This window comes from Myodes glareolus, chromosome 7, assembly GCF_982192425.1.
Source record: "Myodes glareolus chromosome 7, mMyoGla1.1, whole genome shotgun sequence".
Classification (NCBI taxonomy): domain Eukaryota; kingdom Metazoa; phylum Chordata; class Mammalia; order Rodentia; family Cricetidae; genus Myodes; species Myodes glareolus.
This window is the reverse complement of record NC_142032.1, coordinates 45,654,998-45,682,370: the sequence shown is the minus strand read 5'-3', so window position 1 is coordinate 45,682,370 and position 27,373 is coordinate 45,654,998. Positions and strand designations below refer to the sequence as shown.

At 45.9% G+C, this 27,373-nt stretch overlaps 1 protein-coding gene across 1 annotated transcript in view; it reads left to right on the top strand.

Moving 5' to 3' along the window:
* The first annotated feature begins 1,250 nt into the window (after positions 1–1,250).
* The window catches only part of Gna14 (G protein subunit alpha 14), a 158,051-nt gene continuing 131,928 nt past the window's right edge, over positions 1,251–27,373 (top strand). Inside the window, exon 1 of the mRNA XM_087908061.1 lies at positions 1,251–2,120. Coding sequence (XP_087764187.1) covers positions 1,997–2,120 — 124 coding nt within the window. The 5' untranslated portion in view covers positions 1,251–1,996. The remainder of the gene's footprint in view (positions 2,121–27,373) is intronic.

Below are 27,373 nucleotides of genomic sequence, written 5' to 3'. Positions count from 1 at the left end.
CCTATGGGAGGACTACAGGTTGGATAAGCAGATGGGAACCCTGAGGTCTTTTGATAGGTACAACCAAGTTCGGGACAGTCTGCCATGATCTGTTTTTGAAGGCTGGTAACTTGAGACTGACTCTTTCGGTTGTTCTAACTTGGAACTCGGATTTTCTCTGCTTTCAGTATCCACGAGAAACTAAAAATTATGACAGGGACTTCAGTTTGAGGAGCCAAGCAGTGGAGTTCTCCATGTAAAACAGTCTGTAGCAGCTGAGGAAAAACCCAGACGTTTTCCTGCAGGGGTCACTGTTGCCGTCAATTTATGCCTGGAAGGAAGCTAAAATACTAGGGTATTTTAAAGTCTGATTAGCCCGCACTTCTTAAACTGTAAAGTAAACAAGACTTTGCAGCTAGACAGCAGTAGCTGCCAAGTTCTTATATAATGACCTCAGTGCCCCACGCCTGCTTCAACTCTCTACAGGGAAAGCATTCGCGTCGGATTCCGTAGGTGTGCACACGTCGTATGCCGACTTGAATAGGACGAAAAGAAGGGTTTTTTTTTTTTTTCCTGTGGTTCGTAGGATCCCTTGTTCTGTTCTTGCTTTGCACCTTAAAATCTGCACAGACAAAATCAACGAGTACAACTTGCTTTGTGTCTTTCCATTTGAGTTGTCGAGGGTGCGTTCAGATTTTACACGCGGCATTCCCGGAGCTGTCCTAAGGCGGCAGCCTGACTGCAGGGTTGAGCAGGGAACTGCCAGGTGCGTCGGGAAGGTGCCAACTCTTTTTTACAAAGCATGACTCTTTTCCATCACCAAATGCAAAGCAGTCAGACGTTTTTCCACCCTCACCCCTCCAGTCCCCGGCCCCCCATCCGGTGCCGGGAGGTAGGACCGGCTGGGAGGCGTTAACTAGTTTGTCTGCTCTTTTACCTGACCCCAGAGGCGGCTGTGGTTCCTAGCAGAGCCACCCAGCCCATCTACACTAGACAGGCAAGCTGCGAGCTGACCCAGGACTTGCGCCAAGCCCAGGCTGGGCTGGGGCATCCGGGAAGCGGTGTGAGCCGGTCTAGGAACCTCAAGTGTGAGCAGTGGAGAGTCTGGTGGGCAAGGCTCAGCCGCTAATGGGAGGAGAAACCAGAGCCTAGCTGTTAGCACACAGTGTGTGCCCTGGCTGCAGCCGCCTGATTCGGGTCCACTAGTGCGCTGCCTCCGCCCCTGGCACTGAGGCTGGGAGTTGGCGAAACTCCCTCACCTGTCCGAACCCGGATCTGGCCGCGGGAAGGGCCTGGCAGTCAGCGCCTGCTGGTTACAGCAAGTTTGGCAAGTGGCCCTTCCTGCACTAGGGCGCCACCGCCAAGGAGGCAGGTGTGAGGCTGCTCTGCGCCCTAGCCTCTTCGTCTTCGTTTTCCTTTGTCCTCAGACACCATTAGCTAGGGATAGGCTTAGGGGCAGCTCCCGCAGACACCAGGGCTGTAGGTTCGAGACGCCCCGCCTCCTCCTGCCACTTAGAGCCATCAGTGACTGAAGAACCTTCCAGTCGGCGGCGAAAGTCTCCTGTAACTGCAGAGGTTTTCGGAACTTTGCAAGCCGAGGCAAGCTGGTCCATTGACTGCAAGCCACACCACGCCTGCTGCTAGCCTGCTACGCCCCCAGGCCCGAAGAGAATACTCTCACAGCAGCACCAACGCCTCAACTTTTGATTCTCGCGGTTTGTGTCGTCTACCAGGGTGCTGAGCTACATTGCCGGAGGCGCGCGTCTTTTGAAGACAGCGCCATTCACACAGCCCAGCTAGCTCTTTTCGCACGAGTGGGTGCCTGATCCGGGATCGCACAGGCGCTCGGGAGGAACTGCCTTCGAGAAGGTTAAGCCCAGAGCTCGACCGGGGCCTCTTACTCCAAACCATAGTCAGTTCAGGTGTTTCCTCTCTAAACCCTGTGCCTGGAGCGGATAATCCGCGAGACCCGGCGGTAAGCGCGGGCGTCCCTGTCGCCCCGTCGGAGTGACAAACCATGGCCGGCTGCTGCTGTCTGTCTGCGGAGGAGAAAGAGTCGCAGCGCATCAGCGCGGAGATCGAACGGCAGCTTCGCCGCGACAAGAAGGACGCGCGCCGTGAGCTCAAGCTGCTGTTGCTGGGTGAGTGGCTGCGTTTATTCGGCGGGCAGCCCCGATGTTCGCGTCCCGGCTCCTTTCCGTCCCGCGGTGCAAGCCTGGTGGCAGGCTGTCCTTTCCTCCTGTCTCTCTGCGGCTTACAGATGCTGCCGCCTCCGGGCTTAGGCGCGCGTCTTTTTCACCTAGGGCTGGGTCACTTTCGACCCCCGACTCCCAACATCCCAGAGCACAGCCAATCCTCAGCCTTTGGACTCTTGTCTGTCCCCCTGTCCCCTGCCCCACTCCGCATTGATCCTTCGTCCCTGGGCTCCCAGCACCGGTGGTCGGTTGCTGCAAAACCCCAACCTGGATGTTGACTGGTGGTGTGGAAATGCACTGCCCGCAGTTGAGGGTCTGCTTTCCTTGGGTTTGGTGCAGGTGCCACATGCTGCCTAGTTTTTACCGGCCAGGTAAGGTCATGTGGGAAAGCTCTGTCCTCAAAGTAAGAACTGACAAAGGAAACTCCAGAAACTGACAAACTTGAGAAAGGGGAAAACCGATAGGAGGTGAGCCATTGGAGGTGAAGCCCCTACCGCTAGTCTCTCTCTCTTCTGGCAGCGACAACGCCTTCTGCTGGGGACCTCCCAGAGTTCACATGGAGAGAGCAGGCTTAACCCTCCCTTGGCCCACCTTGGTTCAACTTCCGTTGACCAGTGGCTCGGCAGGCTTTTAGAAGGTCTCTGCAGAAGTGTTTCAAAAACAAAAAGAATACTTCAAGATGCGATTCATTCCCGAAGGCAAGGGTCTCTCTCTCTCTCTCTCTCTCTCTCTCTCTCTCTCTCTCTCTCACTCTCTCACTCTCTCTCTCTCTCTCTCTCTCTCTCTCTCTCTCTCTCTCTCTCTCTCTCTCTCTCTCCTCCTGGTCTATAGGATGACCTTCAGTCCGTCCACTGATGAATACTGACTTTTTCTTTCACCGTTCCTCCCTAAATAGCTGCAAGTATTTCAACTTGTTTCCTCCGTCCTTCCGGGAGCGAGTCCTCTCTTTTACTGTGTGTTTAATTATCTTCAAGCAATCACATTTCAAGATCGACGAAGGAGAAAGGAGATTGCCCTGGAGAGGCCTTTTAGTCTGTCCTGCCTTCAGACCCAGGCAAGGCAGCCCTCTATTGGGTAACCCCGACTCCTGGATTTAAAGGGTCTCCCCTGGTTTTCCTCAGACTTGCAAGTCCAAAGAGCTGACCACCCAGATTCCACACGCCAGCCTCTCCTTTGAGGCTGGAGGAAATTCCCTGCCCAAAGGACTCCTAGCTCACTGTCAGGGTCCTAGCCAGCGAGGAGGAGAGACTTGATCCAGCAGGAATGCCCAAAGGGAGACTGTGAGGCTGGGAGGGAACTTGGGTCTGTGGAAGAGCTTCCTAAGGGGGGCAGATTGTACGGTAAAGGGTGGAAGAAAGGGACTCTGTACACTCCCCGCCCCCACGGCCAGGGCTACCCATCCAGAATTGGGCTGGGCCTGGGAGCTCTAGCTGAACCCTGCAGGCTGCCATCAAGCTGGGTTTGTCAAGTGGAGTCCTCTGTCACAGTCCGTAGCTTGATTAATACTAAGGTAATTAATTATGCCTCCCTTCGACTTTAGATGCATAGCTTTTCTTGTCAAGGGCAGGCTAAACTCTAGTTCATTTTGAAGTATGTAGATTCGTGTCAATGTGTGAAGTATTGTAAGGTCTATACCAAGAGCTGGACATATGCTGGCTCCTTGTAAGACAAATTATGCAGTAGGTCGAGCCATAACGTGTTGGTAATAGGCCTATTTGACACACTTAGACACACAAAGTAGAAAAAGGAACACTCAAGGGTACGCCATTTGCCTTAAAAGTCACATGCAGTCCGGGCAACAAAACCCTCAGGCTGTTCTAGCCCTTGTCCCACTTCTCTTGACCCCTTGAAGTACTACATGCTCCCTTCTCCCAGATGGGACTGCGAGTTATTATGGTGACAATTTTCCCATTGAAGGTACAGTTTCAATTTCCATGGAGCTACCAGAACCTTAAGGATGGGCTTAAATGCTCGAGTTCTTTCTATCTGTAGAAGATTAAGGCAAAGTCCAATTCTCAAGCTAAATGAATTGGCTGTGACCCCAAAGATACAGCAGTCAGGGAAGGGTATGTGCTATTCTATCTGAAATCACACAGAGTGGAAATTTCACCAGAGTTTCTAGAGTGGCTGGATCAGATCCTTCACTGATCACGTGTCTCAGGCATAAAAGCCCCACTTTACATACGGGACTTTGGGATCCTGCATGGAGTTATGTTCGCAGAAGCCTTGGGCTCTCACAATGATGAGCGTGTCTGCAGCCAGGGCAACGGTGTTTCTGAAGTGGACACGGAGTAGCAGAGCCCTAACGGTGCTTAGCAAAAGTCTAGGTCACTGTCCAGTACTGAGGGACCCAAGATGTCGTCTGGCTACAGCTGGCCGTTGCAAGATGTTGTCGGAATGTTTCCTCAGCAGGATATCAAGAAAATAAAGGATACAGTTAAATTTCGTAGAAAGAAAGATCTTCTAACTGGATAAAGTTGGACCAAAACAAATAGGTATAATAACACTGGTGGAAAAGTGACGGCAATATGTGTCCTGTACACCCGTGGGGAGGTGGAGCTTGGACTTGTGCCTCTGAGTCATGCGCCTGGGAGCATGTTATCCTACAGGCCCCTGTGGCTGGAATGGGAAAGAAATGAACATTCCTCCATACTAACGTCCTTGTCAGGCCACAGACAAAACCTTCCAGTTCCTTGATGCAGAGGCTGGGGCTGAACCAAAGGAGTGTGTGCGTTCTTAAAGACAGATGCAGAGCCAAAGGCCATTTTGCCTAACAAGAAACCGAGACTTCCGTGAGATCTGTGGCCGCAGACAGGATGCCCCGTAAGCCCAGGTCAGCAGAGCTCAGGGTACTCAACCCAGAGAGAGCGGCGGCAGCAGCTCCTTGAGAAAGAAAAGACTCCCGGCACAGCTAGTTCCCTCTGACCCACTAGCTCCTGCGGAACAGCGGCCCCTAGCTCTGACCACGGCAGTACGTGCTGAGAGCGCCGGGGATGCCCTGGTGGGCAGAGATGCCAGCAGCCTTGAATTCCTGTCCTAAGGTTGGGTGGCACCTTGGCTAGTCTTGAGGCTTTAAACCTGGGGGAAGAGGAGAGCCACTAGTAGGAACAAAGTGCTTTATAGGCTGTGGCCCTTGTGGCCCGACACCCTTCGATGACTTCACCTCCCAATCAGAACTACGACAGGCTTCCCACTTAGCTGCGCGATGAGCCCACGGCCCTCAGCTTGGCCTCTGAACTGAGCAGAGCTGGGGTGGGTTGCTGATGGTAGGGATCCTCAGAGTGAAACTTAGGCACTGTCAAGGGGCTTCGCTCTTGAGACGTTGGCACCTTTCCTACCTCTGGTAGGGATCCTGGTCCCGGCAGAACACCCAGGCCTGGTCGAGTTTCTTCACAGGCCATCACATCATCGGTGCTTCAGCAGCCCCGTGAGGACTGTCCCGAGCTGGGAGCGCTGGGAGCCCACTCTGCTGTCCTGGGTCACGAAGGATACTGAGGAGCTTGAAAGGCCTCTATTTGTCCTGTTTCCTTTACCTCCTTGCTTCTCCCACATCTGCCTTCAGCTAGGGAGCACTGTCTTGCGGTTCTGGCTTGCTCTGAGCTAGGGCTGTTACCCCCGTACACTCATCCTATGGTCCTGAGAAATGGTCCTATATGGAGACAGATCAGGTCTGGCCCAGTGGCTTCCTGGTGGAATGGCTGTGAAATGTGAAGACCAAGGCCTCGTTGCTCCCTCTCACCGACTCATAGTCCACCCTACATCCTGGAGGGGCATCTGGGACTTCTCAGCATCCATGGTGGCCCCCAACCTCCTACAGGGGGAGCCACCTGTTCAGGCTCCATCCTCATAGGCTGCTCTTGGAGAGGGGGTTGGTGGCAGTGGCAGAGGCAGTGGCAGAAGCAGTGACCTGGGCAGAGAAGATAAAGTCAACAGACTGTGGATCTTAGCACACTGGGTGAATGGATGTGGGTAACTGTGAATACAGAGGCCTGGCCACAGATCCCAAGTCCCTTTTATCAGAGGCCGTCTTGGCTGCCAAGCGAGACACCAGGGCTGCTTTACAGAGAAGACATGTTCTCTCCTTGAGAAGAAGTTTCCTTTGTAGTGAGGGTGGATAAAAAAGCTTGTCAGTGCAACACAGACTAGCATGCCCTGGGGGTAGCTTACAGGGCTTCTCATTGACGTGTTCTTCTGAGTGCCAAGGTTTCTGGGGTTTATCTTTGGGTGACGACATTTCTGCCAGTGGTCTGTGGACACCTTCTCCTGGGGAACTGAGGGATTCTCTTCAGGTCCCTTTGGAGACCAGCCCACAGGCCAGCCTCGGGCTTGCTGAGAGCCAGGACTGAAGCCTAGGGCCACAGGGGAGCTGCAGCATTCCAGGTCCAGTGAAGGACACATAGGGAGACTGAGTAAGCGTTTCTGGGACTTCCGTGCAATCACTGCAGGAACATGCCCTGAGACTGAATATCTATGCATGGTCTGAGCAATACTCAGCCACCGGCTACTCCCTGCAATCTCCAAGTGGCTGGGCATCTGGGGGGCACCACTGATCCAGGGGAAATCAGGGCTTCCCTCTTTAAGAATGGACTCAAAGCCATGCGGTGGTGGTACACATCTTTAATTCCAGTACTTCGGAGGTAGAGACAGGCAGATCTCTAAGTTCAAGGTCAGCCTTATCTACAGAGAGACTTCCAGGACAGCCAGACACACAAAGAAACCCTGTCTCTGGGGGGCAAAAGGGACTCAAACTAGCTCAAGGATGATTTTATTAGTTTAAAAAAGAGAGGAGGAGAGGGGAAGGAGAGGAGAGGGAGGAGTGGGAGGGGAGGGGAGCAAAGGGAAAACCAGGGCAGACAAAGTGTAAAACCTCAGCAGCTGCCTGGAGGAGGAGAATGGAGAAAACAAGGGGAAACAGACAGCTCTGTTTCAGCTGGCAGTCACGAAGGGGAGGCTCTAGTGTCACAGGCTCCTGATGCTGCGACCCTTTAATACAGTTCCTCACATTGTGGTGACCTCCCCAGCCATAAAATTATCTTTGTATCTACTTCATAACTATGATTTTGCTACTGTTATGAATGGTTGTGTAAATATCTGTGTTTTCCAATGGTCATAGGCAACCCCTGTGAAGGGTTGTTTGACCTCCAAAGGGATTGCAACCCACAGATGGAGAACTGCTGCTCTGGGGGTGCTGAGGAGGCCCACAGTGTTGAGAAAAGAAGCTCAAACGGTTGAGGACAGCATGCTTCAAAAAGAGAAAGAAAAGTTATGCTTTTCTGAGTAATCAAAAAAAAAGCGAATTTACAAGCTACATAGGAATGCTGGGAAGAAAAAGTACAGAATCTCATCAAAGGACTAATTACCCCACCTATCTCTGTAGTACAGCTTAAGGTGGACCTGTTTTCTTGGGGTGGTCCCCTAGTTGTGTGAGCTACCCAGCCCGATCGAAATGGCAGGTTTCCCTCCAGGCTGGAAACTCTATTCTCTTGGTCAGTTTTTTCTTCTTTAACACCACATGGAGGGGTCTAGAGGCCTGACATGATCACTCCATTTCACCTAAACAAAACATGTGCAAGGCCTTCATGTGAGCACATACATGGGAGGCCGGTCCCAAGACAATGGCTCCCTGCACAAATGATTGTCTTATAGGGTCACTACTGTTTTGGTGAAACCCCATAACCAAAGCAGCTTGGGAAGGAAGGGATTTATTTGGCTTACACTTCCACATCACTATTCATCACTGAAGGAAGTCAGGACAGAAACTCAAAAAGGGCAGGAACCTGGAGGCAGGAGCTGATGCAGAGGCCATGGAGGAGTGCTGTTTGATTGTTTGCTCATCAGGGCTTGCTCAGCCTGCTTTCTTATAGAACCCAAGGTAATCAGCTCAGGGATGACACCACCTGTAAAAGGTTTGGCCCTTCCTTATCAATCGCTAATTAAGAAAATGCCCTACATGCTTGTGGACAGCCTGATCTTATGGAGGTGTTGTTTTTTTGTTTTTGGGTTTTTTTTTTTTTCAGTCGAAGCTCCTTCCACTCAATCGACCCTAGCTTGCGTCAAGTTGACATAAAGCTAACTATATAAAAATAGCTAAAGTAATGATGGAGGAATTTTTCTGCTCTCTGTTTTCTAATCTTTGTAGGATGAACATGAATTACATGGCAATGAATTTCTGTGAAAAAATAAAACAATCAAACACCACCATGGGTAGTGTTGTCAAAATAGAAAACTTCATTTCTGGACAATAACCATCAAATGAAGAAATTGTTTTCCTTTGACTTTCGTGCTCTGCGAGGCATGGTGAAGCGCTGAGTATTTTCAGTCACCCTGACATAGACTTGAACATAGACTTCATCGTGGAACTTTCTGGAAAGAAGGGAAAGTGGTACTTAATTATATCCTTCTGGCAGAGCGACCATGATAAAATAGTACAGGTTGGGAGGTTTGGGCAATGGGAATTGATTTTCTCCCAGTCTGAAAGCTGGAGTCCATGGGTCAAGGTGCAGGCGGTTTTAATCTTGAGGCTTTCTGTTTTGGCTTGTAGACAGGAGCCCTGTCATGTTCTCCTGCGGCCTTTCAGGCGTGCATGTCCATTCCTGGTGTTTTCTTGTCCTCCCGTAAGAAATCTAGTCTTCTCAGATTGGACCTTAAAGGCCTTGTTTTATATTAATCATCTCTCGCTAAAGTATTGGTGGTTGAGACATCAACAAATAAATGTTGACCGGAGGGTGTAATTCAGTCAATAATGTCAACAGTGGGGGGAAGACACACCTCACAGATGCCGTTGCCTGTGAATTCCCCGCATAGCCCTCTTCGCTCAGGTAGAGCTATCTGTGGCTATAGCACAAAACAGTGTTTCAGAGTGATGCTAGGTTAATGGGGTTATTACATAGAGACTCGGGGTGATACATGCTTCCGACTGAAGTTTGAAAGGAAGGGAATGTCATGGTCACTTCTTACAACTGTGATAAAACACTCCGACAACAGCAACTTCGGGAAGGAAGGGTTTAGTTGGCTCACAGTTCCATCGTGGTGGACAGGTTCTGGGGGCAGGAGCATGAGGCAGTGGGTCCCACTGTGTCCAGAGTCAAGCAGTAGAGGGATGGCCACCTGTGCTCCGTCAGCTCCATTCTTCATATGCAGTCCAAGACCCAGGCAAGAGACTGGCACCACCACCCTCCTCAAGGTGGTCCCCCACATCAGTTGACCTATTTAACTCCTCACACTCATTTTAGGAGACTAACCTAAACTAAATAATTTCTCAAAGATGTCACAGATCCTTTCAAATTGACAATAACAGTAACCATCACAACTGGTCTATTTTAAAAGAAAAAGGAGACTGTATAACTCAAACATGGACAATTTACGGCAAGGTTTAAGCAGTGTTTAAAAAATAAGGCAGAAAAATGTGAGTTGGTTTATTTCTCTTATCTTAAAGGATTTCCTAACTGGGGGATGGTGGCTCACACCTATAATCCCATGTGCAAGGCAGAGGCGGAAGAATCAATATTTGAAATTCTGTAGTAAGTTGGATGCTAGAATGGGTTACAGAGACCCTGTCTTAAAATTAAACTACATGTACAAATTAAGGAAACATTCGTTTTGTTAATGAGGGTGGTTTTATAAGGCTCACTGTTTGGGTTCAGGGAAGAGAGAGGAGTCCTGATACAGCTAAAATGCAAGGCCTGGACTTGAACATTCTGGCCCCAGCCCTAAGCAAGCACGGCCTGTTGTTTTAACATCCTAGTCAGAGAAATCATTAGGAAGGCCAGCACTATCTCTGTAGGGAATTCTGATGTTATCAGTTGTGTTAATGGCCTTGAATCTTGGCCAATAGAAATACAAACTAGATCACAGGGTGAGAGGCTTCTTTCTTGCCTGTGTCCCTAAAGTCTCCAAGTCTTTCTGTCCTGCCCCACTGAAGGAATTGAAAATGTAGTCTGGACTGCTGGTTCCGAATTCAGGCTCTGCAATTTCATGCATGCAAATGTGATCCTTTAATCTCTGTCTGGCACACTGTGCAGTGAGCACTTGTTGGCCCATCTTTAATCCCTGCCTGGCCGCTTGTTGGCCCATCCTTAATCTCTGCCTGGCCCACTGTATGCAGTGAGCACCTGCTGACCCATCTTTAATCCTTGCCTGGCACACTGTGTGCAGTGAGCACCTGCTGACCCATCTTTAATCCTTGCCTGGCACACTGTGTACAGTGAGCACTTGTTGACCCAACTTTTGGTAATTTTTCAGGCATCAGGGAGGTGTCATGGGTGTTATCTTCCATTTCAGCTGACCAGTTACTGACTGCGTAGTGTTTTGCTTAAAATTTTCAAGTAGTATTTTAACAGGGATATTTTGCTTTTCGTTTCTTTCAGGGTTTCCTAGACTGTAAATTGATTTTGATTATTTTTCCTAATTATACTCTGCAATAGAATGTCTGGGTCCAAACACGCTTTATGGGGTCAGATAAAACAAAATCTCTCCTTAAAACCAACTGGCATTTCTGGGTAGGAGACCGCAAGAGACAATGCTGCATGGTGTTTTCTGTAAACGGAAGCTGTACTTTCATTTCCCGGCCACCCAGACCCAAATAATCACATAAAAACTATATTAATTACAACACTTTTGGGGCAATGGCCCAGGAATATTCCTAACTAGCTCTTACATCTTAAATTAACCCATTTCTATTATTATATATTTTATCATGGTTTGTTACCTCACATTTTGCTTCTTGGGCAGCTATATGGCATCTGCCTAAATTTGTCTTCTTTCTCCCTGCATTCAGTTTAGTTTTTCTGCCTAGCTCTATTCTGCCCTGCCAAAGGCCAAAACAGTGTCTTTATTAACCAATGGTAATAAAAGATATTCATAGCATATATAGGGGTATCCCACATCAATTTTCTCTGTAGAAGGTGATAGTTTTCTGAAAAGAAAAAGAAACATAACGGCAATCACTCCTTAATTTCCTAATCTTAGTTTAGTCTGACAGAGCTCTCCAGAGTGCCAAGCCTGGTGTTCAGTATAAGGAACCTTTTCTCAAGGAACGGAATGAAAAGATTGTCACAAATGCATAATGGCAAGCTGAGATGGCAGCTCATGCAGAGAGGGAAAGAATGGAGTCACTTCAGAGGGGCTTCATGATGCATGGACCCCAGGGTGGTAGTGACAGACTCTTCACAAACTAGGGTTTAGATGGGCCACATGCCAGGGAAAGAGCAGAACAAATTGTCTGGCTATCCAGGGAGATTGCTGAGGATGGTGGATGATATTCTCAGGATCGGGAATAATATGCAGGACTTTTGGGGCAGGATTTCATCAAGTTTTTATGTTTTAAATCTTTGTCAGAATATTTTGCTAATTGTAAAATAGATGTTAATACAAAGATGATTAATGGTTTTTGGCCAAAATATTCTTTGGAAGATTGTGTGTCTCTCTCTGTCCCTGCAATACATGAGCCCCACCCACCAGAGAGATGACCTGTTTTCATCCATAATGCCGTTGTCCCTGGAGACTTCTTAAGGGATAAGGGTGGATACCCATCTTCCTTCTGTCTGACTGTCCAGGACAATCTTTTGACTTTTCCCATCGTACTTTTCAAGCAAACTCTTTTTAGGTATTTTACATGCAGTGTAAGCTACCAATTCTAAGTGTACAGATGCAAACATGAGCATTGTATAAACACAGGCATAAGTATGACCTAGACCATTCTCCCCTTCCCGAAAAGTTTCTGGCATCCCTTTGTAGTTATTCTCCTCCATAAAGTTATCTATTATAACTTTTTATGTGGAGACATCTTTAGATGTATGAAAAACGCAGGAAAAAGGATCTAAGGGGCCTAAGGAGATGCCTTGGCAGGTAAGAACACCTTATTACGTAAATAAGAAGATCGGAGTTCAAATCTTGAGTACCCACGTAAAAGTTAAACTGGACCACATGCATCCAGAACCTCAGTGTTTGTGTCAAGAACAGGTGGTTCCTGAGAGCTCATTTTCCTGCCAGCCTCGCCAAAACAGTGGGTCAGGTTCACTGGGAGACCCTGTCTCGCAAATAAAGTGGAGGATTCTAGAGGGAGATATTTGACATTTCTCTGTAGTCTGCAAGTGAGCGTACCCATACCAACATACACACACACACACACACACACACACACACACACACACATCACACAATGAATTTATAAACTATTCATGTATATTATTTCCCTAATTCACTCACTATATAACTTGCAACCTCTTTTTGTTCTTTCTTGTGTATTTTCTCTACTTTTTGGAAATTTTTGAGAGTGTTATACATATATGTGCTATAGCCTTTAACTCTAACTACATCCATGTAGTTTTCCTAAACCAGGAGAAGGTCCTAGGTTAGCACAGTTCATCTGTGAAACTTTGGTGAGTTTAACCATAATAGGATATTTGTGTCCAGTGTGTTTCTTGTATCCTAGAGCTGTCGGCCAGCCCAGGAATGTCCCAAGTGGCATTGCCTCATCCCAAGCCCAGGGCTCAATACGAGCTAGATACCACATTTGATTCTCATGTCTTTTTGTTTCTTTGACTAGAACATTTTGCAGGCCCTCAAGATATTGAATTTTTGAAGAACACCTCCCTCTTGCCCATCTTCAAACCAAGCATCCCTTGTTTAGGCTTTGTCTGGTTGTCTTATGACTGTAGTCCAGCTAGACATTCTCGGCTGGAACACCAAGAGGAACATCTTTCAGAGGGACTTACATTGGAGGTGCACGGAGGCCATTTGCTTCTCATTGACGACTTTAACTTTGGTTACCTGGTCAAGATGCTGCTTGTCTTACCCTTTGAATTACACTGTCAGTTCTTAAAATGTTCTTCTTAATAACATTTTTTTTTTCAGGTCTTGCATGTTAGACAAGTTCTCTATTCCTGACCCACATACCCAGACACCAAAATATTCTTGATTTACTAATCGTTTTTTATTCCTTACTGATCAGTTATCTTCCGTCTCTAGGAGTCTCTCGGAGATCATGGGTAGGCACTTGGCAGTTACCAAAGAACCTTTCTGTCGCTTCTTTTTACTTACTTCTATCTTTCTTCATTTATTTATTAGAATGTTGAATCATTTGGTTCTCAATGTGTACAAGATTTGTGCAATAAGGAAGGTCCTTTCCAAGCTGGCCTCCAATGGCATTGTGACATGCCGCCATTATTTTCTTGGTTATGTTCTGCCTGGCACAACATGATGCCCCAGGATCAACTTGTATCCATTCTGTTTGCCATGAGGCACTTCCAAAAGGACCTTGATTCTGGCAGTGGAGAACTGTTAGATGCTTAGGAATTTGAGACAAAAACAATTGTGTCTATTAGCCTGTCAATTCCAGCACCAAAGTCCTGAAGAGTAAAGTTTTTAAGCCATACCTCTGGGAGATGTAGTTTTGAGGCTTTCATGAGTCTTAAACTGTGAGCAGATACAAAATAGGAAGAACCACCATGGAGTTTGGCAAAAAGCAACAAAAATGTCTCTCATTTTCAGCCCCCTACCTTAAAATACACTTTCCTGGCTGGGAGAAGGCTCAGTGGGAGGAGCACTTGGTGTGCAAGCATAGGGACCTGAGTTGAATCCCCAGACATGGCAGTGCCTGTGGCTGTCATCCCAGCACTCCTGCAGGATGGCAGAGACAGGAGAACCTGTAAAAGCTGGGAGGCCAGAGAGCCTGGCAAATGCAGCAGTAAACAAACAACTCCGCCTTAAGCAAGGGGCAAGGTGAGGGCCAATAGTTAGCTATCTTCTGATATTCTTGTGTATACCGTGGTGTTCAACATGCTTGCACCTACATCACACACACACACACACACACACACACACACACACACACATTACACAAACACACACATCATGTTATCTTCTGATATCCTTGTGTGTACTGTGGTGTTCAACATGCTTGCACCCCCCCCCCACATTATACAAACACACACATATCATGTTATCTTCTGATATCCTTGTGAGTACCATGGTGTTCAACATGCCTGCACCCACATATCACACACACACACACACACACACACACACACCATCCAAACACGCACACATACATCATACAAGCACATACACACACAGGGGGAGAGAGAGACAGAGAGAAAGAGAGAGACAGAGAGAAAGAGAGAGACAGAGAGGCAGACAGACTGACAGACAGACTCACCCTAGTTTTAAAAGACGCTTTCTGATCTATATAATAATTTGCTTTATCAGTGCCCCGACACTTCTTGAATCACAAAGGGAGAACTATTATAAGAATTCCTTCCCCTCTGTGGCATGCAGGGGGATGAGTAAGCAGGGAAAAGGGATTCTAGGAACCTCTGTAGCAAAGATACTGTGCTCTGAAGATGAGACTGGAATTCAACCTCTCAAAAGTAGATTTGAAAAATGAAGACTGGCGAAGGGCCCTGGCCAGAATGGTTGGTGTGGATGACCTTTCTGAGCCACCACCATCCTTCGTGAGTGGCAGAGTCCTCTGGGTTGACTTCCTTGCTCTGTGGGAACTGAAGGCATAGGACGCACCTCTGACAGGGTGCCCTCTGGAACCATTAGTCCTGGCAAGGGACATTCACTCCAGGCATGACTGTCACCAGGGTGGAAGCCAGGTAGCCTTGACTGTGCACACTGTCAGAAGAAAGAAGCATGCTGTGGGAATCTGAGGCCGCTGAGGGCAGAAGAAGGTGCAAAGGCATCTGCTGGAGTCCTTTGAGCACAGTGGCTGCCTGGCTAGCTGCTTCTGTGTAAATTAACTGTGCTGGCCAGGGCTCTTGGTTGCAGGTTGTTTCAACAGAAAAAGAGTTTATTAAGAGGAAGGTAGGAAACAGAGTTGATGAAAATTGGACATTAGACTCGGCAAAATGGTAGGCTCCAAGAAAGGCTTAACGTAGTGAGTCCGGGCATCAACCCAGACTGCCACTGCCAGCCAGGCCACTCTGCACAGGACCTGTCGATTTTGCTGGTGATACACTGGACATTTACCCTCTCAGCAGCTCTGCACCTTACCTGTGATCACTGATGCATCCTTGTATCGCTTTGCAAAACTAAGGCCATCATGGGAGCAAACCACTAGATTGCCGGGCTAGGCTTGATGATTAGGATATGTATTTGGAGTCAGCCTTGCTGGGTTTAACATCAAGGTTCTTTCACTGAAAAACTGTGTGCATCCTTGAATTAATGTAATTTTCTCATCCATTAAATGGGAATGGCAAACGCACTAGGTGGATGGTGTTATGAATAATTCAACAGAATGAGTCATTATTTTTATGATGTTTGGTGCCCATCATCAGTCAGTGCTGTTTACTTCTTCTGGTGCTGGTTGCCCAGACCTGGTGGCACATGCTGTTAATCCAAGCACTTTGGAGGCAGAAGCAGGCAGATCTCTGTGAGTTCAAGCTTAGCCTTGTCAACATAATGAATTCCAGGCCAGTCATGGTTATACAATGAGACCCTGTCTCTAACAAAACAAAATAAAACTTTGGCTGGTTGAATAGTGCTAGTGTTGGGTTTCTACCATAGGAACCTGGAGCATCTACCTTTTCTGAAAGTTCCCTCCTGCCACCAAAAGTGGGTGCTCAGACGCTGTCCAGCCCCAAATGACAAAGGTCCAAAACAAAGATATGAGGCTTTCATAAAGGAAGAAGGAAGTCTTCTCTAAGTGGGTTGCTAAATGCAAACTGAAAGAAAAATCAGATAGAAGCCGCCGGACAACGGAAACCGAGCGGAAAGGAAGCAGATGTCTTCAAATCTGAAGGCATACTTAACAGTGCTGCAATCATTCCTGGTGGCTCTTTTTTATTGTGTTTATTTTATGGGGATATAAACATGTCACACATGCATCCTGTTATCCCAGGAAACTCTCACAAGCCCTTGCCAGCCCTGTCTCTGGCACTAAAGTTCTTCCCCAAACGTCTGAAGCCATGAGCCCAGGCCAGGCTGTCCCGACCCTACTGGATCTCTGCACTGTCTCCCCGAGTCCCACTGTTTATACTTGCCTTTCACGGCCCATCTTAAAGTTAGATTGTATTACATTGATGCAAGCCAGCATCTTAAAATGGGAATCAGTTTCCAATGCCTCTCAGAATGCAAATAGCATGGTCCCTCCTTCCTCTGGCTCACCATCCTCAGGCGTCAGCTTTCTGGTTTTGAACACCCTCGTTTTTGTTGTCGTTTGCCTCTGAGTCTCTGAGGTTGCTTCTCTTCCTGCCTGGAGCATTCTTTTCTGTTTCCTGCCCCCACTCTAGTGCCTAGGCTATTTCCTTTTTATCTTCGCATCTCTGCTCAAAGTTCATCCCACAGCAGAGCCTGCTCTGGTCAGCCGCCTTTGCAGCCTCGACTCCCAGTGGCTGGATTCTGTTACCCAGCACAGTGGCCTTGGAGCTTTCATCTTCAAACAGAGCTGCGGTTCCTCCACCTGCTAACAAGACTACAAATTCCCGAGACCGGGGCTGTCCTGTCTAGTTTCTGAATCCTTGCTAGAAGGCAGCAGCCAAGCACGGACAAGCTGTAATAATGCTCCACTCACTGGAACCTGCATAGGTCATTGCACTATAACAGAGGTTTTTCAGGGAATACTTGTTGATATGCCCATTCTGCGGCTTGGTTTTTTGCCAACTTGGTACAAACCTAGACATATCTGGGAGGAGGGAATCTTAATTGGAAAAAAATGCCGCTGTAATATTGTTCTATAGGCATGTCTATTGGGTATTGCTTTGACTAATGATCAATATGGAAGGGTCCAGCTTACTGTAGAGTGCCACCCCTGGACAGGAGGTCTTGGATTGTATCAGAAAGCAGGCTGGGCGAGCCATGAGAGCAAGCCAGGAAGAAGCACATCTCAGTAGCTTCTGCATCAGTTCCCATCCACGGGTTCTTGCCCTGCTTGAGTCTCTGCTCTGAGTTCACTTAATGTTAGATTATTCCCTGGGAGTACGACATAAACTCTCCCCGCTCCTCCTCTGTCAAGTTGCTTCTGGTCACGATGTTTATCACAATAGAAAACCAAAGTTGGATGCCCTTTTACAGACAGAAAAAATATCAAATCTTCATAGCTGTTAAGAATCTTGTTGCTTAGTAATAGCTCTAGAGCATGTATCTAATACAGTGCTCTTATTTTCAGTGTTTTTTTTTAAAATACAGTTTTTAAAAGAAAAATGAAAGGTATCAGAGAATAGCAGTCCAGGCTGATGCTTTCTAGATTGTGAACGAGAGAGGCGCTGCCTATGGGTATGATCCCAGCCATCAAATACTGTTCATAAGAGCGAGACAGAAGCAGCTTTAATGTTGGGGTGGCCAAGCAGGTTCTAGTAGACATAAAAAGTATATTTGATCCTAGCTCTCGGGAGGCAAAGGCAGGTGGATCTCTGTGAGTTTGAAAATACCCTGGTCTACAGAGCAAGTCCATGATAGCCAGGACTACACAGAGAAAGCCTGTCTTTAAAAAACAAAAACAAAAACAAAAAACAAAGGGGAAAAAGTATATTTATGAAATTTATTGAAGGAGATTGCTGGCATGGAAATTAATTTCTTACGTTTTTTTCCCCTCACAAATACATACCTGCTCACAGACTTTTGGGTGAGGTCAAGCTGACATCCATTTAGTTATGGAAAGTCAGAAGTTTCAGGGCACAGAGGAGCCAAACCTCCCTGTAACCTTCTCCCTCCCGCCATGTCCCTAAGAGTTGAGGAGTCTGTCACCAAAGGGATCGATGTGAAGGCCACTAAGCAATATTCTTGGCAGGGAGAGGAAATTAATAGCAAAGAGGAATGGGAAATGATAAAGACTAGAAGTGGAGGATTAGCGCGAGGAAAAGAATTTGGCTAGTTCATGACCCTCTGCTTCTTGGGGGAACTGTCTTGTTTTGCTTTCCTGAAGAAGTTGGAGACTCTGGGAGCAAGTAAATGGATCCTGAACCCACAGCGTCTGTGGTTCTCACCCTGCTGCCTGCTGAGGTAGGAGGGCCAACAGCTCGCTCCTTCTTCTGCTGGCGTTCCTTCGTGGAGAAAAGTAACCCACTGTGCACCCGAAATGCAGCCATCTGTTACCAAACGGTGGCAAACATTCTGAGACGCATCCTTGATGTTTACCGGAATTGCATGGTCTAACCTGCTGCACAGTAGACTGTTTGGGATAGCCTGAGACTTCTCAGCTGTGAATCTGTATGGTATGCTGGTTCCCTGAATATTATAGATAGCATCAGTGGATCTAAATAGATCTCAAATAGATAAAATAGAGGAGGGCAGACATCAGTGACAGGAATTTTTTCACGCCATGATAAATGCATAAGACCAATGTCACACAGCTAGCCCATCTGTGACTGAGAGACATTACCATGAGTCTTCTGAGGGTACAGAACTATGAGATGAACCATTGGTTTAAGCCCTAGAGACTTTCATTTATTTTGTGTGCAGGAAAAAAGACTGAGTATTGGCTTTTGACCACAAATAAGGCATTTATTTTCTCTGAACCTAGAGCCCTCCTTCCCCTGTAAGATGAAAGGCGACCACATAGCCTTACCAGTTCTGACAACATGTTTCCTGCCCATGGTTCTCCAGTTGTGACTCCCCAGGACCAGCGGTGCCAGCAATAGCCTCTTCTAAGTCCTTGGTGGACGTGCCAGCCTGCAGTCTGTTGAATCAGCTTTAGGAGGGAAGCCAGCAATCCATTTACTAATAAGCCCTCTGGGGGATCCCAACATTTGTTCAAGCTTACTTGATGCCTTCAGCCTGGAACTCGTGAGCTGACTAGCTTCTGATGGTCACTGAAGCCCAAAGCCAGCCTCTCTGTAGAAGAGCAGGCACCAGGGACTGACCTGCCCAAGGAGATACTTGATCTGAAGTTGAAGCAGTTTCCCCTTCATCTTCTTGATAAAGAAGCCTCAGAATCCGAGTGTGACATTTTGTTTTACGGGGACAGAGAGTTTATTATATTGTCCAGGTTGTCCTCAAACTCATGATCTTTGTGACTCTGCCTCTCAAGTTGGGTTTATGGGTCTATGTCACTGCACTCCATGAGATGGGCAATACTTGGGGCTCTTTTTTGCATTTGTCCAGCTGTCAGACAATGACGAAAATGGAAAAGCAAGCACAAGTACATGATTTTGATCTGTGTCTCATTGAGTCACTCACATTTATGTGGGATTTGCATTTTGATGTATGCCCCAAAAGTTGTATTCTCATAATCTGCAATGGCTTTTGTAGCTCATAGACAGTAAATAGTTATTTCGTCTGTCACCTGGCTTCTCTTTGAAAACCCACCTCCATGGAGTTTGGGTTGGTTATTTCTAGGCAAGGGGTAAGATTCTTGATGTATAAATTCTGATTTTCTCAAAAAAAAATAAATAAGTGCAAGGAAAAGGTCAGATTCGTTTACTTGCAAGGCCTCTTCTGTATTGGCATGTCAGCCATCGTGTGATTCAGGTGCACCCATGGCAGTGTTCTCTGCAGCCTGACACGCATATGGCCTTGAGGGACTCACGTATAGGGCCTCTGGTTTTGGTCCCAGTGACGATGGAATTGGGAATGTAAGCTGATTGTGCTACCAACTGAAATCAAATAAACAAGGGTGATCAAGCATTTGTAGACACATCATCTAATCTTGACAACAGGGAGGGAGTGTCACTCAAACTGCCCAAGCAGGGTTGCATACATGGAACAGCCTAGACAACAACCACCTGGAGACTCACGTTTCTGTAGCATCCAAGTTTCTATTGTTCATAAATTTGTCAGTTTTCAACCGATGGGAAAACCAAAAAAGCTGACTTCCTTAGTACAGCCTGCAAAACTTCCTTATGTGGTTTAGTGGGGAGGATCTGGAGCAGTGTGGGGAGTCAAAGGCCTGGGTGACCTCTCGTGAGGTGGAAGAACTTAAGTGAATAGCCCTGTTTCCAGCCTGCTATTTCCCTGAGGTCTCCGTCTTCATGCTGAATTTCTCAGTTTCTGTTGCAGCATTGATGCTAAGGCATGCTCTTGCTTTCTGAATAGCTTTTCAGGGACACAAACAGCACCATAAGTAAAGATACATAGATGTGTAGACATCTCAAACTCAAAAATGGTGCTTTGTATAGACAAAGGTCTTAGAATTCAGAGTGCTACCCTCTCTTTCTTTCTATCTCTCTCTCTGTCTCTTTCTTTTTTTGGTTTCCTCCAACCAGATAGTACAAATATAAAAACAGTGAAACTGCTCTGGTTATTGGCACAGTATTTGATTTGATTAGACCTTTCTTGGTGCTGAACTTAGATTAGAAAAGAGGCCTGTGTGTTGTGCCATCAGCCCACTGAGGTCTATCTCAAGTGGTCTTTGTAGACAGAAGTTTCTGTCTTGTCTGGGCCTGCAGTCATTCAGTCTCAAAGAAACACACAGAGAATTATATCAATTATAAACTATTTGACCGATTATCTCAGGTTTATTATTAACTATTAACTAGTTCTTGCAACTTAAATTAACCCATAATTCTTAACCATGTTTAGCCACGTGGCTTGGTACCTTTTCTCAGTAAGGCATTCTTGTCTTGCTTCCTCTGTGTCTGACTGCCTCTCTGCCTTTCCTCTCCCCAGAATTCTCCTAGTCAGGTTGCTCAGCCTATATTTCCTGCCTGACTATTGGCCAATCAGCATTTTAAAAGCAATATGAGTGACAAATCTTTACAGTGTTCAAGAGTACTGTCTCACAGCAGGTCATATCACACAGGACCTTAAAGACTTGCTTTGTGGATTAGTACAGTGTATAAAGGAGACTCTGGAAGAGGAGAAAGCACATGTTCACGTTCCAGCACAAATTATCCAGCCTCTGGTGTCTAGTCAACTGTTGGGGAATTACAGCCAGACAGTGGGAGAGTCTAGGAGAAGCTTCACATGAATCCTTCAGGGAGGACACCACTGATCCCGGGGGCCGTGTCTAGACAACTGTGGGGGGAATTACAGCCAGACAATGGGTGAGTCTAGGAGAAGCTTCACATGAAACCTTCAGGAAGGACACTGATCCCTGGGGCCCCAGTCATCCCCCGGAGCTGAGCTTGATCACCGCTGCAGTGTCTGCCAGGTTTCTTTTTCTAAACTGCTTTGTGTGAAACCCCACCTGAGTGATGGGAAGAATTCCTTCCAGAAGTTTAAGATCTCTGTGGTCTGAGATAACCTAGACAGGTTTATAAATGAATACAGACCTGGACTGGGCCTTCCAGAAGGACAATTAGAAAATTCCAAATATTTTACATGTCCAATATCTTAATAATTTATCATTTTGGATTTATATGCATGTTTAATTGAGCCCAAGTCCCCAGGAATAAGATGAGATTTGGGAAATGTATTTCCTGTGTTTCCATAGATATTTTCCCTAGTGACTGTGGTAAGACTTTGATATATAATTAGAACTGTAGTTGGGAAATTTCCTGATTCTTCTGTTGCTTTATTCTAAAATAACTGATTCAAACCAGAGTCCATTTTTCTGTAATAACCTACAGTGATAATAGGACCGACTGATTATGCCATAAAGTTTATGCAGCCATTAATTCCATGCACCTTAATAAATGGTGCCACCTCCTCCTCCCCATGCATGTCTGAGATGCCACCAGTGTACTCCTATCCATTCCACCTATGAGGAAACTGAGGCTCTAGGACCAGGCTCAATGTTCAAGGCAGAGATTGGAACCCACAGGGCTTGACTTCAGAGCCCTGGTCTTGGTCACAATCTTGTTTCTGTCTCCCACAGCCAACATTTCTCCAAAGTCTATGCAAGAAGCTAAGCTCCACTATGCCCTAGCTGCTGTCTGGACCTGTTCTCCTCTCCTGTTGTCTCCTGTGCAATCTCCACCCCAGCCTGAGAGCAGCCTTTTAGAGACATAAATGAGTCTGTTGTTTTTCTGAAACAGACCTTTCTCTGTCCCTTTATTGCCAGTGAGCACAGATCTGGAACCTGCACATACTCCTTGAGACCATTTCTTTCTCCTCTGATGCGCACTCCCCAGCCCACGCCATTATCTCCAGGGTAACTAAACTTTTAAACCCCTGCTCCTCTCCAGAACACTAGATTCTGCAATGCCAATCCATTGGCCCACACATCTCTTTCTTACTAGTCCAGCTAGCTGGCACCCGTCAGAAGGCATCTTAAATATCTTTTCCTGCTAGAAGCCTTTGCTGGTTTGCTCATTCAAATGAAGTCTCCCAGAATATCCTTTACGGGATCCTCTACATTAAAAAAGCAGAACCCTTCTGGCGCATGCTCTTTTTACCACCCATCTTCCCTGCTACGTTCGAACTTCTCTAGAGGAAGGGCCCTTCTATTATTAGTAGATCTTCAGCGCTTTGTATAGTGAATTAACTCCATACATACTTGCAAAATGGAGCAATACGCTGCCATTTGACATTTCTAGTGATGCATAAGAGAAAGGGTATTTTGGCTTCAAAAACTAGAGTGAGCTGGATACGTTAGGGCATCATGTTAAGAGAAGAAACACAAATTCAAGACTCATTCTCCATTTGTATGACTGAAAACATCCTTACACACTGACACCAGATGACAAACTGATATTCCGAAGGTGTTTGCATCGTGTTGCCTGGGTTATCAGGTTTCTTTGATGCAGGAATGTGAACAGACACTCTGAACATGATCTTTATCTTTTAGCATTAAAAGTGGCTTAAGGAGAGTAGCTGTCACACAGATATACATTGTTTCCTCCTCGTTCAATTCTGAAAATTTTGTCTAGGCACACCTAGCTAAAGACTAAACTTCAAAGCTTTCCTTGTTATTAGAGGTAGTCACGTAGCTAAGTTACGGGCATTGAGATATCAGTGAAAGCAATATGGGCAATTTCTGAGTTGCTTCCTTAATAGGAAGCGGTTCTTCCTTTCTAGAGAAGGATATGGTCCTGAGAGTGGGAGCTGCAGCACCTGTCTCTACCACGAGGAAGTAGGATGTTGAAATGAGAGGTCAATGCTTGAAAAGACTCATGCTTCTAATAACCAGAACTGGCCTGCTCATATCAGCCTGGAACCTATAATGCTGGAAGGCCTTTCTGGTGAGAGGCTGCAGTCTATCATGGCCTGGCAGCTGTTTCCAAAGCTCAGTGGCACGGGGACTTCCGCCCCAGTGAGATTTCCTGCTCCCTACCTGCCCTTATCTGGAGAATGTCCCTGGGCTCAGAGGACTGACCTTATCTGAAAGCTGTCTCTAAGCCTGTCGGCTACCTGATTTATCTCTAATGTGACTCTTGGCACACTTCCCCCACTAGAAGCCTCACCGTTGTACATATGGTAACTAAGACTTGTATTAGGAGCTTTGCTATGGACCCTGCACACTTATTAATGCAAACTAGGGTTTGTCCCCAGGCTTCCCAATCCTACATATTCCCTCTACTCTGGAATAAAGCTGAGTTGATTCATCGAACCCATCTCCTGTAGGGCTATGTCCACCGTGCCTACAGTCATTGGAAGTCTGTTTCCTGCTTCTGCCCCCTCCAGCATCGTGGACCAAGACACCAATGATCCCAAGGGAGAAGCAGGGCCACACTATAAAGGTATCAGCTCTTTTGTAATAGCGACTTGCCTGATTCCTTACCTAAAAATACTGTCCCATTCAACTGTGCTCTTAGATGATCAGTACTCAGTAATAAATACCCAGGAGTTCTCTCCACACAAATCACAAAGAATTCTAAAATACAAAAACTAACCTCTGACGTGGACCAGGGAATTTGGGTGATATTATTGGCTGTGGGCTGTGTGATAATTTTCCCATCATCCATAGCATCTCATGCTTGCTGTTTTTCCGAAGTACTATTTTCAGAGATTTGATAGGGTTTCCTGGGAGCAAAGCAGCTCTTACAGCGACTTGTTTTAGCTGATGTTGAATTTAAAATGAAAAAGTATAAAATCTTAAATGCCTATTTTTTTAACACTTAATATTCTTTTTAAATCAGTAACTATGGATTTCATTTAAACATTTGGTCAGTTTTCCACCTGCCTGTAGCATAACTAATGTCATTTAATAATTCCCTGAATTAGCCAATAATTATTAAATAATTCAGGGAATTATTAAATTCAGTTAATAATTTCATTTTAACACGTAAGACATTTGCACATTTAAAGAACTTCTGTGTCCCCAAATATTTTTAAAAATTTTAATTTTAATAGGAAATGGAACTATTTTTTGGAAGAAAGAAGCTAAGCAGTGAAGCGACGGCTGGTGTGCCTTGCTGGTCTTTAACCGCTTTGGGGCTTGCAAAAGTCAAGCAACCAGAAAGAGATGGAAACCTTGGCCCAAGAGTTAGGATTTAAGCCCGTACATATTCTTAAATCCCAAAGCTTCACTTATTTTCTCCGTTCACTTCTTCCCCACTCTTTCTCTCCCTGCTGACCGTCCTGACCATTTGCCCTGGTGGTGTGCCTTCACCTCCTCATTTGTGCTGGAGCTCCTCACGCTGCATGGTTGAAGCTCTCTTGGGACTATCACTTCTAACTCTTTTGCTGACTTTAATTAATTTTTTGTTTTTAAGGCAGTGCCATACTGTGTACATAGCCTAGGATGTTCTCAGACAAGAGTTAGAGGCGTGTGCTGTCATGTCAAGCTGTTAACTTTAAAAAGAAAAAAAAATTAATCTCAGATTCAGATATGAAAGATATAAGGTGATTTTGGAATGCTTGTTTATACAGGCCAAGTGTCCCCTTTTTCTCCAAAGTGCAAAGGAGCAGAAATGGTTTAGATTTGGAAATATATGCGTGTCTGTGATGCCATAACTGGTGACAGAGCCTGTCTTAACATGAAGGCACATTGATGTTTCATGCTTACCTCATACACAAAGTCTGAAGGCGTTTTTTATATGTGGCCTTTGACTGTGAAGCCAGGTGTGGGATTGTCCCCTTGAGGCACCGTGGCACCTCTAAAACAGTTTCTATTTTTGGAGCAGTTTAAAAAGCTTTTAGACTTATTTATTTTTATGTGTATGAGTGTTTTGCCTGCAAAAATGGAGATCAGATTCCCTGGAACTGGAGTTATAGATGGTTATGAGTCACCATGCGGGTGCTGGAATACAAACCCTGGCAAGATCAACACCTGCTCCTAATGGCTGAGCCATCTCTCCAAGCCCTATTTTGGAGCAGTTTTGATATGGGGTTTTTGTATTAGGAGTGACTATTCTTTATTATATTTTGGCTGTCCTGTGTTTAAATCCATTTTCAGTCCAATATTCCATATATCTATATGCTTCTTTCCTTTCCATTGGAGTTTTAGGCTACTGAAGAGTGAATTGAAGAACAAGAGTAAGCAGAGCAATGGAAATCTAAAACCTTGTTTGGCTTAGCAAAGCTCTCATCTCCCAAGATGCACCTCTAGCCCCAAAGCCTTTATCACAGAACACAAACCTTCTGGAAACTCTCCCACCAGCAAACTTTACATTCAAATGCTCTTCATTCTAAAAGCCACTGACTCATGCCTTTCCACATCTCCCATCTGCCTTCATTTGCAGCTGTGGAGTTGAAGATAATTCATGTGTGAGAAAACTGCTTGAATTTTCCCTGACCACATTCAAATTGCCATTCAGTGCAAAAGCCTTTCTCCCTGGCTTACAGTTTAATATGTGTCTGTGTTCGGAGATGGGCAGGTGCAAGAAGTGAGGAAGAAGCTTTGGTTTTTGTGACATAGCACACCAGAGTGAGATTGGACACTAAGGAGAATGGCTGTCACTTCAGTACAGCCCAATCAGGCTGATTCTGTGTGTGCACCCAAGTGTGAACAAGTACACACACATATCTCTGCAGATATGGTGAAATTACCACTCATGAAGTGATCTGAATTTGCTACTGCGATAATTAATTCTGTGCCAATGTGATTAAATCTTGGTGCTAAGCATAAAATGTCCAAAAACTTACTATCCAGACAAAGTGTATTTATTGGTTCAAAGTGTTTGTCCTGACCATGTAAAACTTGTTCATTCATTTTTTTTTTTCTTGAAGGAGAATCATGTTGGCCAAAGCTGAAGTCTTTCTGCCTAAATTATGAGTGGGAAGCTCAGATTATATTGATTATACCATGAGATTCTGATGGAGGAGAGTTATCTGTCTATTGTGTTATTTTCATTGGTCAATAAAGAGACTGCCTTGGCCCTTTGATAGGACAGAAAATTAGGTAGGCGGAGTAAACAGAATAGAATGCTGGGAAGAGGGCAATGAGGCAGACGCCATGGAGCCAGCCACCAGGTCAGACATGCTGAATCTTTTCCGGTAAGCCACTACCTCGTGGTGCTACCATGAGATTATTAAAAATGGGTTAATATCAAGATATGAGAGTTAGTCAGTAACTAACTCTCTAGAGATAATGGGCCAGGCAGTATTTAAATGAATACAACTTATGTGTTATTATTTCTGGGGCTAAGCTAGCCATGTGGGAGCTGGGCAGGATGAAAAGCAGGCCTGCCCTGCAGCCCCTCACTACAAGATTCAGTGGGACTGTATTAGAAATATTCTTTATAATTCATGTTTCTTCCAGAATTCTGAACGTCCCCTTTGATATGCTGCACCATCTGTTGAACGGATTGCTTTTTCTGTTAGTGCCTTCAACTTTCAATCCCTGAAAGAGTTAGGTATTGCCTAAGCTCTCTTTTGAGTTGCCAGAACTCTTTGGTAGAGATCCCAGCATGGCTTCTAATTCGCAGTGATATCTTTGACAAATCAAGAGATCCAATTCTCATGAGTAAACTGAGGAGCTAAGATCCATCAGCCTCCATTTCTGCTTCCTGATTCCATGGTAACTCTCCAGTGATTGTAGGAGCTCTTTCGAGGGATGCTGACTCTTGTCTCCCTCTAGTGCAATAGAGAAAATAGGATCGGGCTGCTGTTTGTGGTGTCCAGTGGCAAAAACACAAGTTCTTTGTGTCTCCCCCACCCCTGCTCACTAACAGTGTTTGAATTTCTCTTGGGACACAGGTCTTTATGTGCTTATCACTCTCGCTGTGTCCAAACAGAATTCCCGGGGACAAAAGGGAGGTGGGAGCCAGACTAGTACTTGTGATTTCAGAATATCTGTCAACACTAATGACTTATCACTAAGAAGTCTTCTGGTCTTCAGTTTTAAACAGTTGAACAAGAGCAACAGCCCTGAACATGTACAACACTGACCAAGGCCTGTAGTGGCCTTCTAACATTTTATATCTAATAATTCATTTCATCCCCACAAGTCCCTGAGATATCGTGTACACTTTTTCATTTTGCTGATGAGAAAACCA